This window comes from Atractosteus spatula, chromosome 7 (assembly GCF_055471065.1).
Source record: "Atractosteus spatula isolate fAtrSpa1 chromosome 7, fAtrSpa1.hap1, whole genome shotgun sequence".
NCBI classification, from domain to species: domain Eukaryota; kingdom Metazoa; phylum Chordata; class Actinopteri; order Semionotiformes; family Lepisosteidae; genus Atractosteus; species Atractosteus spatula.
Genome location: NC_142712.1, coordinates 2,412,514 through 2,427,904, shown reverse-complemented (window position 1 = coordinate 2,427,904; position 15,391 = coordinate 2,412,514). Strand labels below are relative to the sequence as shown.

Genomic DNA, 15,391 nt, shown 5'->3' with positions numbered 1-15,391 from the left:
AACCTGTCTGAGAAATTGAGGCTGTAGTTCCATTTTAAGCTCAAAAGTACAGTGCATATTGTAGGTCCTTACACTTAATCTGCAAAACTGGATAATAATCCTAATTTACCTCTTATTTCTTTACTGTTTCACATGTTAAGATCATTAAACAAAAATCACAGAGCCAGTGGTCTCTCAGGACTGTTTACATGCTGCAATCTCTAAAGTCTCTTTCCTGCAGGGAGAATAAACTAGAATAAAGCAGCTCAGGCTGTGAAACAGAGCTTCATATTCGTCCGGCAGCAACATCCTGCTCTCACTGACAGGTAAAAACTGTAGATGCTTTTACTCACAGCTCCTCAAGAAGAGAACTGAAGGAATGAGAAAAGCATAAACTTTGCATTAATTCTGACTTACATTTAGATAAAAAATAAAATATCCAATTTTTTTATTTTAAAACTGTGTAAATATAATTAAAAATAGTACTTTTTCTTTCTAAGTTTGAAATATAGTTTCACTAACTTAATGGCTGTGTGACTTGCTATTAGAACTGATGTATTTCCAGCTATTTATTTTTTTAAACATTTAGATTGTCTGCTGAATGAAGGCAGGCCACAGTGACTCTTATTTTGTCACAAATCTGGCAAAGCAGATGAGTTTCTAGAGAGCCCTCTGCTGGGAGGAAGCAGAAGTGTCTGTTCACAGCACAGTAGGAGAGAAGGACTGATTACTTTCTTTAAAATTGACTCTGGCCGTTTTGTAACGTGTGCATGGAGGACACCATGTTAACACCCAAACTGGAAATCAGGATCAGCTTTAAAAAGCCACAACCTCATGGAGAACTCATCTAACATTGTAGTGTTTAATCTTAGTGGATTAAATGAGACCAGATCACGTAAATATGTCTTTTTTTTGTTTACTCTTTTTTTTTACCTGTGGATTATTTTTCTGAATCTGACACTAACTGCTACAATCCTCCTGGAGAAATCCCTCCATGAGCCCATGTACATCTTCATCTGTAACTTGAGTGTCAACACCCTGTATGGAACTGCTGGTTTCTATCCTAAACTCCTGGCTGACTTTCTCTCTGACACCCATGTCATCTCATTTACTGGATGTTTGATTCAAGCCATTGTGATCTACTCTTCTGTTATGTGTGAATTCACCAGTTTAGCAGTGATGGCCTACGACAGGTATGTGGCAATATGCAAGCCCTTAGAGTATCATTCTATTATAAATGCCCTGACCGCTGGAAAATTTGTTTTAATTTTGTGGATTTTTGTGTTCTCTGAGGTAATAATTCAAGCTGTGTTAACTCTCAGACTGCCTCTATGTGGAACTCAGATTGACAAACTCTACTGTGACAACTGGTCAATTGTAAAGCTGTCCTGTGTGGACACAACTCCCAACAATATATGTGGTTACATTTTATTAGTTATTCATGTTTCACAAGCCTTTTTTATACTATTTTCGTACATCCAGATTATCAGAGTGTGTGTAAATTCTGGAGAAAGTAGGAATAAATTTCTACAGACCTGTTTACCCCATTTGATCACATTAATCAACTTCAGTATCACCACAGTCTTTGATGTGATGTATGCTAAATATGGCTCTAGAAACACACCACAGACTCTTCGCAATATCATGGCAGTGGAGTTTCTAGTCATTCCTCCTCTTTTAAATCCCCTTGTATATGGATTGAGTCTCACTCAGGTTCGCTTAAGGATTAAAAAAGTATTTAACAGAAAAGTAGACTCTTAAACATAATTCATAAAATTGTATACATATTCATAAATAGATTTATAAATTATCAATAGAAAGATGAGTAAAATATAGTTAATATGGTTAGACAATTAATTATATACTTTTAAACACTCAGATTATTCACTTTCTTTGTATATACTGCTGTTTTACAATACAGTTTTACAAAATATACAAAATTGCCAAAATATACTGTAGATCCACAAGAAATCTAAATCTATTTACCCCAGACTTTCAAATTCTTTAGCACTTTCTAATCGGCAGAATATACTACAGTATATATATATACTGTATGTACTGTAAACAGAAAAATAAAAAACATTTATGTGTTTAGCAGCATTTTATACTTTCAAATGGTGAATTTATGCCAACATTATACTGTAAACAGGCGCCGTCCTTCGGATGAGATGTAAAACCAAGGTCCTGACTCTCTGTGGTCATTAAAAATCCCCATCTATGAATTGGCTTCATTACTCTGCTCTCCTCCCCACTGATAACTGATGTGTGGTGAGCGTTCTGGCGCACTATGGCTGCTGTCGCATCATCCAGGTGGATGTTGCACACTGGTGGTGGTGGAGGGGAGTCCCCATTACCTGTAAAGCGCTTTGAGTGGAGTGTCCAGAAAAGCGCTATATAAGTGTAAGCAATTATTATTACAATTTGGAGTGAACTGTGAAATCCAGTTCTACAGTAATCCAGTAATACCTGCTTTGACAGCACTGAATCCATATCTCCACCTGAAAGATACAGCACTTTTTGTTCTTTATCTGTGAGACACAAACTGAAAAATCCTAATGTGAGGTCAGTGTGACCACTCTTAGTGTTGTACAATATTATTGAGCAGTAAATGTTCTACAGAAGGAATGTTGCAATATTATGTGAGAACTGAAATAAAATCACTTCACTGAAATCAAAATGTGAATTATTGTACATAATCAAGACCACCTCTCCTCTTTTCAGAGGTTTGGATTAATTTTCTGTTTCTTAAAGCCAAATTAGTTGGAGTGAATGCAAAATAGGGGGAAATGGGGGAGGTGGTTTGGTGAAATTCTTTAACATTTTATAACTGCTGATTATAAAATCTACAACTCACTGCAGTTTGAAAAGTATAAGTATGTTACATTCATCTATAGAGATCATTTTAAAACCTTTCATTTTGCATGCTTAAATTCTGAACAAATGAATTAAAACTGATTTTAAACTGGATTGGCTGACTTTCTCTCTGACACTCAGGTCATCTCATACACTGGATGTTTGATTCAAGTCATTGTGATCTACTCCTCTGTGATGTGTGAATACAGAAGTTTCACAATGATGGCTTACGACAGGTTTGTGGCAATATGGCACCCCTTAGAGTATCACTGTATCATAAATCACCAGCAGTTGACAGCAGTCATCTCACCTTTCAACTCACAACTGACAACCCACTGAAGCTCAGAGGGAGTGAGCCTGATCAGTCCCTGAATGGGATACTCCTGGGAGAAACTAAGGTTGCTGCTGGAAGAGGTGTTACAGGGGCCAGTAGGGGGTGCTCACTCTGCGGTCTTTGTGGTCCTAATGCCCCAGTACAGTGATGGGGACACTATACTGTAAAAAGGCATTTTCGTTCAAATGAGACGTAAAACCGAGGTCCTTATTCGCTGTGATCATTAAAAATACCAGGGGGTTTCTCGAAAAGAGTAGGGGTGTAACCCCAGCATTCTGGCCAAATTTCCCATCGGCCCTTACCAGTCATGGCCTCCTAATAATCCCCATCTCTGAACTGGCTTCATTACTCTGCTCTCCTCCCCACCGTAGCTGGTGTGTGGGGAGAGTACTGGCACACTATGGCTGCCAGGTGGGGCTGCACACTGGTGATGGTGGAGGGGATCCCCGTTACCTGCAAAGTGCTTTGAGTGGAGTGTCCAGAATAAGTGTAAAGAATTGGTATTATAAATATTGTGACAAATTGTGGAAAAATTGTTTTGATTTTGTGGACATTTTGTGAAACAATACTTCTAAGATAACCTCTACTGTGACAACTGGTCAACGGTACAGCGGTCCTGTGTGGACACGATCATCCGGATGAAGTGGAAATGTTGTCATTGTTATACAATTTGTACTAATTCTCCCTTCACACATGTTCCAGAAGAAAATGTGTTATAAGGGATTTAAAATTTTCTTGATTTTTTAATAGTGAAGCAGGCTTTCTATTGGTCTTCTAAGGTGAGAGATTTGGACATTTTTATAGTGTAAGAAACTGAGAACTCTTAAATCTACTGATGGGTGAATCATGTTACACCCATCCCAAGATATAATGTTTGCAATGCAGTTTGATTATTTTCATCTCTTAAAATAGGAGGCTGCACTTAACTATGTACTTTTTCCTTAGTAAAATAAAATCCCATACTTTTGAGTAAGTCAAAAAAAACATGCAAATATTCCAATGAAGAAACCTGTTAGGTCAATTAAGCCTTCAGTTGGATGACTGGACTCAGCTGGAATAAGAACACGCAGGTGTGTGGGCGTCCAGGACAGGGCCTGGTAACCCTGCAAGAAGGTACTGAACATGTCCAGACTTTTGGTTGATGATCACAGTCACACAGGATCACAGGCTATGAAATAGACCCACCCTGCCCTGGAACATGAGCACAGAGGGTGTAGAAATAAGAAACAGGAAACTGGTGGTGTTAACAGTGCTGTTGAGACTTGTAGGAAGACATTAGTCTGGACAGGTGATGTCCTAGATGGATGAGAGGAATTGAAGAGGGACAACAAAGAAAAACATGAGAAGGTGGATCTTTCACAAACAGCATCTGTAGTTTGAAGTGTAAGTGGAAATGTATGTATCTTCTCAATGGTGTTGTTACTGTGAAGCAGATGGTTGTCTTCACCCTTCATGACACATATACTGTACATGTTTAGATTGTATTCTCAGGCTTACTTTCAATACCCCATTTCCCCGATGAAAAAGGGTCCTATTTCACACTTATCAGACTGTAGCATTTAGATTTCAACACTGCATTGTGCCGCACAGTTAAATTTTCCCCAAAGGTAAAGGATGGTATTTTGAACTGTCTTGTTTTCCTTATGGACTGTAATTGAGAGTCATTAAAAAAAACACAGAGCTACAGGTCCCCGAGGACTGATCTCAATTTTCTAAAGCCTCCCTCCTGCAGGAGACATACAGTATAAAGCAGTAAATTAGCTCAGATTGGGAAACAAAGCTTCATGCTCTTCCTGCAGCAACACCCTGCACTTACTGAGAGGTAATGTCTGTATATACTGTCCTCTGTAGCCTTATCTAAATGAGAGCAGCAAAAAAAAAGCTGAAAGCTTGAATAAACGTTTACATTACTCAGTTCTAACATGCCTCATTTAATCATTAAACCGTGTTGCTGTAATTCTATATCTATTAAATATTTTTACATTTAAGTTACATTTTGTGTTTGTCTCCGTAAAATAATAATAGTCTGTTTAACTGTACTGGTATATAATTATTATTAAAATGTTGAAACTTGATTAGTGGAAGAGGACTTGATTGGTGGAACAGGACATGCAGAAAGGAGTTAATGTTTGAGCGCCCTCTGCTGGGAAGAAGTGCCTATAGGCAGCACAGGAGGAGAAATACTCTCTCCACAATTGAGTCTGAACCATTTATAACGGGCAGCATGGAGTACTGGGGAACTTGATCCATATCCTACATTTGTTGGCTTCCTGTTAACTGGAGTATTTGCATTTTCTAATTAAAGTTTATCCTCTGTTACATTTTTAATTCAGGTTAACAGCATCATTAATGGAAAGCTTGTCTGATGCTATAATATTTAATCTCACTGGATTAAATGAAACAAGATCACATAAATATGTATTTTTTACTTTTACTTTTCTTTTTTACCTCTTGATCATATTTCTGAATCTGACTCTGATTGCTACAGTCCTTCTGGAGAAATCCCTCCATGAGCCCATGTACATCTTCATCTGTAACTTGAGTGTCAACACACTGTATGGAACAGCTGTGTCAGCATGCGTAGGCTGCAAAGGAACAAGTAATAGGTTTATTCCATGCTGAAAAAAAGAAGAAAGAGAACACAACGTTTCGGCCGTGGAGCCTTCTTCAGGTGTGTTGACACGGCTCCACGGCTCCACGGCCGAAACGTTGTGTTCTCTTTCTTCTTTTTTTCAGCATGGAATAAACCTATTACTTGTTCGCATGTATATATATAGCTTGACAATAATATGAAATATATAAGAATATTAGATTGATCTGTTTGATCTTTTTTTAATTTGTTGTTTACTGTTGCATGATTGCCTTCTGAATAAATGAACAAAGACATTTCTCAATCAGCTGTATTTATTGTGCTTATACTATATATGTATTGTTTATGTGTTATAAGTAAATATGAATTCTTAAAATCTCAGAATTAAATTTATCAAATCAATTAAACACTTTGAAATTTTCAGTCAGTATAGAGTAAATGTTTCTGTATCGTCATGCATTATTTGCTTTTATTTTCATAGAATACCTCTTTTGTTACTCTAAAGGACATTGTGTTCCATTAGCTACAACTGTATTCTTGGATACAGCATTAAATCTGTGGGACACATTTGCTAGGCACTACGAGTCTCTTGCCTTGTGCCCCTTGCGTGCCAGGATAGGCTCCTGCTCCCCTCGCGATCCTGAATTGGATAAAAATTTAATTTAAAAATGGGATTTTCTGGGGACAGGATTAGCAGAGAGAGCAAATGGTTGTAGCCCTATGATGGGATGGAGAGATTATGGCACAACAGTAATGAACTGCTCTCTTCACTGGAGAATCTCTGTCCACATTTGTGGTAACATGTTGAACTGATGTGCTGAGGACTAAAGACTGAAACCTAATCTTGAATTGTCAATCGACTTTAAAACATCTCTACCTGAAATGGAGAATGTATCTGATGTCACAGAATTGATGCTTCATGGATTAAATGTGTCAAGATCACAGATATATATATTTTTGCCTTCACTCTTCTCTTGCACTTATCGATCATGTTCTTGAATCAGACTCTGATGGCTGCAGTCCTTCTGGAGAAATCCCTCCATGAGCACATGTACATCTTCATCTGTAACTGGTGTGTTCATGTACTGTATGGAACTGCTGCTTTCTGCCCCACACTCCTGGGATAGACAACAGTTGCTACAGGTTAATGACAATGACACAGTGATGTGACAGATATGTGCCCATACTCAAGCACGTAGATTGTAAGGATGACATTCATTTCACTAAATTAATGTTGTTTTCATGCTTTTTTCATGCCTCCAAGAAAATTCCTGGTCATGGGGAAATCATAAAGGAATAGTGTTGGGGTTACTGAACATTTTCTAAGAACCTACAACATGCTCAGAACTCAGTTGCTGGTTTTATTTAAACTGAAATGTATGAACATTTGCCAAGTGTTTCCTTTATTGGCAGCCTGCAGATTTCAGAATGAAATTCACAATACTGCTGCTCACCTTTAAGGCTTTAAATGGTTTGGCTCCTGGCTACATCAGTAGCCTGATAACCCTCGACACACCCACATGTCTGGACTCTGGCCTTCTTTCAGTTCCCGACATGAGGCTCCAAACACAACGCAGCACAGATGTGCTCACAGCAGAGGCTCCTCACCCATATCACATCCTGCAAGGCGCTCAGCACTCTCAAATCATAGCTTCACCCTTAGATTTCTTCACACTTCAATTCCTGCACGAGCCTTTTTAATCTGTGTAATTAACATCATTAATTTGTGACCACCTGTCTCTTTTTTTGGTAGTTTTATTGAACTGCTCCTGGAGATGATGAATAATGAAGTAAACATGATTTATTTATAATTATCATCAACTGCAAACGTTTCTGTTTTCTGTCGAATCTGGTCAGATGTAAGCTTGTTATGTGAGGATACGACATTTTGTTTATATTACCATATTTCAGCACTTCATGAAGTTCTTTCTTGTTCTATATTGGTACTGTACATCCAGATTATCAGAGAGTGTTTAAAGCCCAGTGGAAGCAGAAGACACTTAGAGCAAGGTGGATCTTAATGATCTTTGACAACTATGATACAATATAATAGAAACAAAGCAGGTTCAAAGCTTTGTAAAATCACATAAAGAATCTGTAATCTCCCTGTCATCGTTAGTTGATGTGAATGTCAAAGAGTGCAATTAATGTCATCAGTTACTATTACACAGCCCTTACATATCTACCGTAAAACATTACATCAACTATATGAGAAAGAACACTTGTGGCAAAAGACCCCCCCTCAGGAAATTTCTTTCTTGTGGCTCACAGACAAGAAGATCACTACAAATAAAATCCTTTTTCTGCTACACTGGATTATCTGCATTCTAGAATCCAACAGGGAAAACCCTAAACATTGAGATACAACAGAAAGCCAAACACTAAGACAACAAATTCCAAGTTAATAATACAGAACTCTACTCTGCCTCCTTGCAGCTGTTGTTTGGGCATCAAAATATTTTTTGAAAATACCCATAACTCTGAAAATTGCATGTGCAGATCACTTGGATTTAATACATACATTCATCTTCCACCAATGTTCAGATATGCAAGAACTTTAAGTAGAATTACATGATTATATGTATTTATAAGATATGATGATGATGATAATAATAATTGCTTAAACTTACATAACACTTATATGGACACTCCACTCAAAGCTCTTTACAGGTAATGGGGATCCCCTCCACCACCACCAGTGTGCAGCCCCACCTGGATGATGTACCAGTACACTCCCCACACACCAGCTCTCAGTGGGGAGGAGAGCAGAGTGATGAAGCCAGTTCAGAAATGGGGATTATTAGGAGGCCATGACTGGTAAAGGCCAGGGGGACATTTGGCCAGGACGCCAGGGTTCTATGGCTGTATTTTAGTAATTGTTCATGGTTTGCAGATAGTATAAAACATGTTATTACATTGAGACTATTAGAGAGTGTTTAAATTGCAGAGAAAAAATTAATTAATAAAAATTAATAAGAAATGTAATTTGCAATGTTTGATTGTTTTCATCTCTGAAACACATGGGAGGCTGAACTTAACTATACACTTTTTCTTTAGTAAATTAAAATCCCATTCCTTTGAGTAAGTAAAAGAAAAATTAAAATATTCCAATGAAGAAACCTGTAAGGTCAATTAAGCCTTCAGTTGGATGACTGGACACGCAGGTGTGTGGGCGTCCAGGAAAGGACTGGTAACTCTGCAAGAATGTACTGAACATGTCCAGACTTCTGGTTGATGATCACAGTCATACAGGATCACAGGCCTTGGAGAGTCTGAGCCTGTAGGTCTTCTGGGCACCTTCAAAGTAGTAGCAGCTGAAGTTGGCAAAATAGGTCAATTTTCCAAATAGGCCAATAGTGAGCAGATTCAGGTCAATAAGACCTGAACTGAAAGGCAAATCCCACAGACACACCTACACACCTGCATTTGAAATGGACCCACCCTGCCCTAGAACATGAGCACAGAGGGTGTACCAATAAGAAACAGGAAACTGGTGGTGTTAACAGTGCTGTTGTGTCAGGTAAAACTGATGATCAGTAGGAAGACATTAGTCTGGGAAGGTGAAGTCCTAGGTGGATGTGAGGAATTGAAGAGGGACAACAAAGAAAAATATGAGAAGGTGGATCTTTCACAAACAGCATCTGTAGTTTGAAGTGCAAGTGGAAATTTATCTGTCCTCTCAATGGCGTTTTTACTGTGAAAAAAGATGGGTTTCTGCAGCTTTCACGACACATGTGCTTGTTCAGAGTGTATCTTCAGGTTTAGTTCCGATGCCCAGTTTTATTGGGCATTAAAACTATTATCAGCACTCTGATAGGTGTGCAGTTTTCACAGTCAATCACAGACATTTTCCCTAAAGGAAAAGGGTCTACACTGGTTTGTGCCACACAGTTAAATTTTCCACAATCACAAAGGATGTTATTTTGAACTTTCGCATTTTATTTATGGACTTTGTTTGAGGATCATTAAAAAACACCACAGCCAGTGGTCTCCCAGGACTTCCAGACAGCTATTCTCTAAAGCCTCCCTCCTACAGGAGACATATAAAGCAGAAACGTGGCTCTGATTGAGAAACAAATCTTCATGCTCTTCCTGCAGCAACACCCTGCATTACTGAGAGGTAATGTCTGTATATACTGTCATCTGTAGCTTTATCTAAAAGAGAGAAAACATCATTTCTAGCATTATGGCTCATTGCATCATAAAACTGTGTAACTATAATTGCATGTCTATTAAATATTTTTACATTTAAGTTTAAGTTTGTGTTTGATTCTCTGTAAAAAAAATAATAGTATGTTCTACCTCATGACTGTACTTTCATCAATTTATTTTTAAAATGTAATCAGTAAACTTGATTACTGGAGGAGGACATGCCTCTGTGAATCTTGTATCTTGTACCTGATCACGATTGGCAGACAGGTTTTGTGGTTTGAGCACCCTCTGCTGGGAAGAAGTGCCTATAGGCAGCACAGGAGGAGAAATACTCTCTCCACAATTGAATCTGAACCATTTATAATGGACAGCATGGAGTGTTGGGGAACTTGATCCATATCCTACATTTGTTGGCTTCCTGTTAACTGGAGTATTTACATTTTCTAATTAAAGTTTAGCCGCTGTCACATTTTTAATTTAGATGAAGCGCATCATCGACCGATGGAGAACTTGTCTGATGCTATAATGTTTAATCTCACTGGATTAAATGATACAAGATCACAGAAGTATGTATTTTTTACTTTTGCTTTTCTTTTTTACCTCTTGATCATATTTTTGAATGTCACTCTGACTGCTACAATCCTTCTGGAGAAATCCCTCCATGAGCCCATGTACATCTTCATCTGTAACTTGAGTGTCAACACACTGTATGGAACAGCTGGTTTCTATCCTAAACTCCTGGCTGACTTTCTCTCTGACACTCATGTCATCTCATACACTGGATGTTTGATTCAAGCTTTTGTGATCTACTCTTCTGTTTTGTGTGAGTTTTCTAATTTAACAGTGATGGCCTATGACAGGTATGTGGTGATATGCAAACCCTTAGAGTATCATTCTATCATAAATACTGTAACTGCTAGAAACATAGTTTTGATTTTGTGGATTCTTACGTTCTGTGAAACAGTGATACCAATTTTGTTAACGTTGAGACTGTCTTTGTGTGGGTCTCAGATTGACAGACTCTACTGTGACAATTGGTCGATGGTAAAGCTGTCCTGTGTGGACACAACTCTCAACAATATCTATGGTTATATTGTAGTAATTGTTCATATCTTACAAGCCTTTTTTATTGTATATTCTTACATTGAGATTATTAGAGAGTGTTTAAAGTCCAGTGAAGGCAGAAGTAAGTTTCTACAGACCTGTTTACCCCATTTGATCACATTAATCAACTTCAGTGTCACCACAGTCTTTGATGTGATGTATGCTAGATACGGCTCTAGAAACACATCACAGACTCTTCACAATATCATGGCAGTGGAGTTTCTAGTCATCCCTCCTGTTCTGAATCCCCTCGTATATGGTTTAAATCTCAAGCAGATTCGCATAAGGGTGGTGAGACTGTGTAACAGCAAACAAAAGTCTTGAGCATAGCTGATGTCAAAATCTAGGAATATTCCAATTTAAAATGTATTTTTCTTCAAAATGTAAAAAGATTGACAAAATTTACTTCCAATTCTTAAAGATTTGTACTTAAATTCTTAAAGATAATGTACTTCGCATGCACTCAAAAACTCACCTTCTGTGGGGGTAAAGACACATTCATAGTATCACCTGAGTAAAGTGGAAATGTATTTCAGTCGTTCATTCCATTTTTGTTTATTCAGTAGAGTAAAATGACTTTTTAATGAATGAAAAGAAAGGAAAATAGTGGAGATATTTTAAAACTTTTGACACTTCTAATTATTAAATCATTATTGACTGCAATATGAAATACATCAAATATATATATTTATTGTTTGCTGTTGCATGATTGCCTTCAGAATAAATGAACAAAGACATTTCTCAATCAGCTGTTTTTATTGTGTTTATACTGTATGTGTATTGTTCATGTGTTATAAGTAAATATGAATTCTTCAGTCTTAAGATCTCAGAATTAAATTTATCAAATCAATTAAACACTTTGAAAGTTTCAGTCAGTATACTCTAGAATTAATGTTTCTGTATCGTCATGCATTATTTGCTTTTATTTTCATAGAATACCTCTTTGGTTACTCTAAAGGGTATTGTGTTCCTTTAGCTACAACTGTGTTCTTGGATACAGCATTAAATCTGTGGGATGCATTTGCTGGGTAATTTAATTTAAAAATGGGATTTTCTGGGGACAGGATTAGCAGAGAGAGCAAATGGTTGTCGCTCTATGATGGGATGGAGAGATTATGGCACAACAGTAATGAACTGCTCTCTTCACAGGAGAATCTCTGTCCACATTTGTGGTAACATGTTCAACTGGTGTGCTGAGGACTAAAGACTGAAACCTAATCTTGAATTGTCAATCGACTTTAAAACATCTCTACCTGAAATGGAGAATGTATCTGATGTCACAGAATTTATGCTTCATGGATTAAATGTGTCAAGATCACAGAGATATATTATTTTTGCCTTCACTCTTCTCTTGCACTTATCGATCATGTTCTTAAATCAGACTCTGATGACTGCAGTCCTTCTGGAGAAATCCCTCCATGAGCACATGTACATCTTCATCTGTAACTGGTGTGTTAATGTACTGTATGGAACTGCTGCTTTCTACCCCACACTGGGATAGACAACAGTTGCTACAGGTTAATGACAATAACACAGTGATGTGACAGATATTGTATGTGCCCATACTCAAGCACTTAGATTGTAAGGATGACATTCATTTCACTAAATTAGTGTTGTTTTCATGCTTTTTTCATGCCTCCAAGAAAATTCCTGGTTATACTTTCCTTCATGGGGAAATCATAAAGGAATAGTGTTGGGGTTACCAAACATTTTCTGAGAACCTACAACATGCTCAGAACTCAGTTGCTGGTTTTATTTCAACTGAAATGTATGAACATTTGCCAAGTGTTTCCTTTATTGGCAGCCTGCAGATTTCAGAATGAAATTCACAATACTGCTGCTCACCTTTAAGGCTTTAAATGGTTTGGCTCCTGGCTACATCAGTAGCCTGATAACCCTCGACACACCCACATGTCTGGACTCTGGCCTTCTTTCAGTTCCCGACATGAGGCTCCAAACACAACGCAGCACAGATGTGCTCACAGCAGAGGCTCCTCACCCATATCACATCCTGCAAGGCGCTCAGCACTCTCAAATCATAGCTTCACCCTTAGATTTCTTCACACTTCAATTCCTGCACGAGCCTTTTTAATCTGTGTAATTAACATCATTAATTTGTGACCACCTGTCTCTTTTTTTGGTAGTTTTATTGAACTGCTCCTGGAGATGATGAATAATGAAGTAAACATGATTTATTTATAATTATCATCAACTGCAAACGTTTCTGTTTTCTGTCGAATCTGGTCAGATGTAAGCTTGTTATGTGAGGATACGACATTTTGTTTATATTACCATATTTCAGCACTTCATGAAGTTCTTTCTTGTTCTATATTGGTACTGTACATCCAGATTATCAGAGAGTGTTTAAAGCCCAGTGGAAGCAGAAGACACTTAGAGCAAGGTGGATCTTAATGATCTTTGACAACTATGATACAATATAATAGAAACAAAGCAGGTTCAAAGCTTTGTAAAATCACATAAAGAATCTGTAATCTCCCTGTCATCGTTAGTTGATGTGAATGTCAAAGAGTGCAATTAATGTCATCAGTTACTATTACACAGCCCTTACATATCTACCGTAAAACATTACATCAACTATATGAGAAAGAACACTTGTGGCAAAAGACCCCCCCTCAGGAAATTTCTTTCTTGTGGCTCACAGACAAGAAGATCACTACAAATAAAATCCTTTTAAAATGAAGAATTGCTTTTTTCTGCTACACTGGATTATCTGCATTCTAGAATCCAACAGGGAAAACCCTAAACATTGAGATACAACAGAAAGCCAAACACTAAGACAACAAATTCCAAGTTAATAATACAGAACTCTACTCTGCCTCCTTGCAGCTGTTGTTTGGGCATCAAAATATTTTTTGAAAATACCCATAACTCTGAAAATTGCATGTGCAGATCACTTGGATTTAATACATACATTCATCTTCCACCAATGTTCAGATATGCAAGAACTTTAAGTAGAATTACATGATTATATGTATTTATAAGATATGATGATGATGATAATAATAATTGCTTAAACTTACATAACACTTATATGGACACTCCACTCAAAGCTCTTTACAGGTAATGGGGATCCCCTCCACCACCACCAGTGTGCAGCCCCACCTGGATGATGTACCAGTACACTCCCCACACACCAGCTCTCAGTGGGGAGGAGAGCAGAGTGATGAAGCCAGTTCAGAAATGGGGATTATTAGGAGGCCATGACTGGTAAAGGCCAGGGGGACATTTGGCCAGGACGCCAGGGTTCTATGGCTGTATTTTAGTAATTGTTCATGGTTTGCAGATAGTATAAAACATGTTATTACATTGAGACTATTAGAGAGTGTTTAAATTGCAGAGAAAAAATTAATTAATAAAAATTAATAAGAAATGTAATTTGCAATGTTTGATTGTTTTCATCTCTGAAACACATGGGAGGCTGAACTTAACTATACACTTTTTCTTTAGTAAATTAAAATCCCATTCCTTTGAGTAAGTAAAAGAAAAATTAAAATATTCCAATGAAGAAACCTGTAAGGTCAATTAAGCCTTCAGTTGGATGACTGGACACGCAGGTGTGTGGGCGTCCAGGAAAGGACTGGTAACTCTGCAAGAAGGTACTGAACATGTCCAGACTTCTGGTTGATGATCACAGTCATACAGGATCACAGGCCCTGGAGAGTCTGAGCCTGTAGGTCTTCTGGGCACCTTCAAAGTAGTAGCAGCTGAAGTTGGCAAAATAGGTCAATTTTCCAAATAGGCCAATAGTGAGCAGATTCAGGTCAATAAGACCTGAACTGAAAGGCAAATCCCACAGACACACCTACACACCTGCATTTGAAATGGACCCACCCTGCCCTAGAACATGAGCACAGAGGGTGTACCAATAAGAAACAGGAAACTGGTGGTGTTAACAGTGCTGTTGTGTCAGGGAAAACTGAAGATCAGTAGGAAGACATTAGTCTGGGAAGGTGAAGTCCTAGGTGGATGTGAGGAATTGAAGAGGGACAACAAAGAAAAATATGAGAAGGTGGATCTTTCGCAAACAGCATCTGTAGTTTGAAGTGCAAGTGGAAATTTATCTGTCCTCTCAATGGTGTTTTTACTGTGAAAAAAGATGGGTTTCTGCAGCTTTCACGACACATGTGCTTGTTCAGAGTGTATCTTCAGGTTTAGTTCCGATGCCCAGTTTTATTGGGCATTAAAACTATTATCAGCACTCTGATAGGTGTGCAGTTTTCACAGTCAATCACAGACATTTTCCCTAAAGGAAAAGGGTCTACACTGGTTTGTGCCACACAGTTAAATTTTCCACAATCACAAAGGATGTTATTTTGAACTTTCGCATTTTATTTATGGACTTTGTTTGAGGGTCATTA

The 15,391-nt window shown here is 37.9% G+C and overlaps 2 protein-coding genes across 2 annotated transcripts; both read left to right on the top strand.

Moving 5' to 3' along the window:
- The first annotated feature begins 813 nt into the window (after positions 1-813).
- On the top strand, positions 814-1,740 carry LOC148830097 (olfactory receptor 4C12-like). Its single transcript, XM_088922345.1, has one exon. The coding sequence runs from the start codon at positions 814-816 to the stop codon at positions 1,738-1,740; it is 927 nt and encodes a 308-aa protein (XP_088778471.1).
- Positions 1,741-10,409: 8,669 nt separating this feature from the next.
- Positions 10,410-11,336, top strand: LOC148830096 (olfactory receptor 52E8-like). Its single transcript, XM_088922093.1, has one exon. It carries the CDS (start codon positions 10,410-10,412, stop codon positions 11,334-11,336), a length of 927 nt encoding a protein of 308 aa, XP_088778219.1.
- Positions 11,337-15,391: the final 4,055 nt, after the last annotated feature.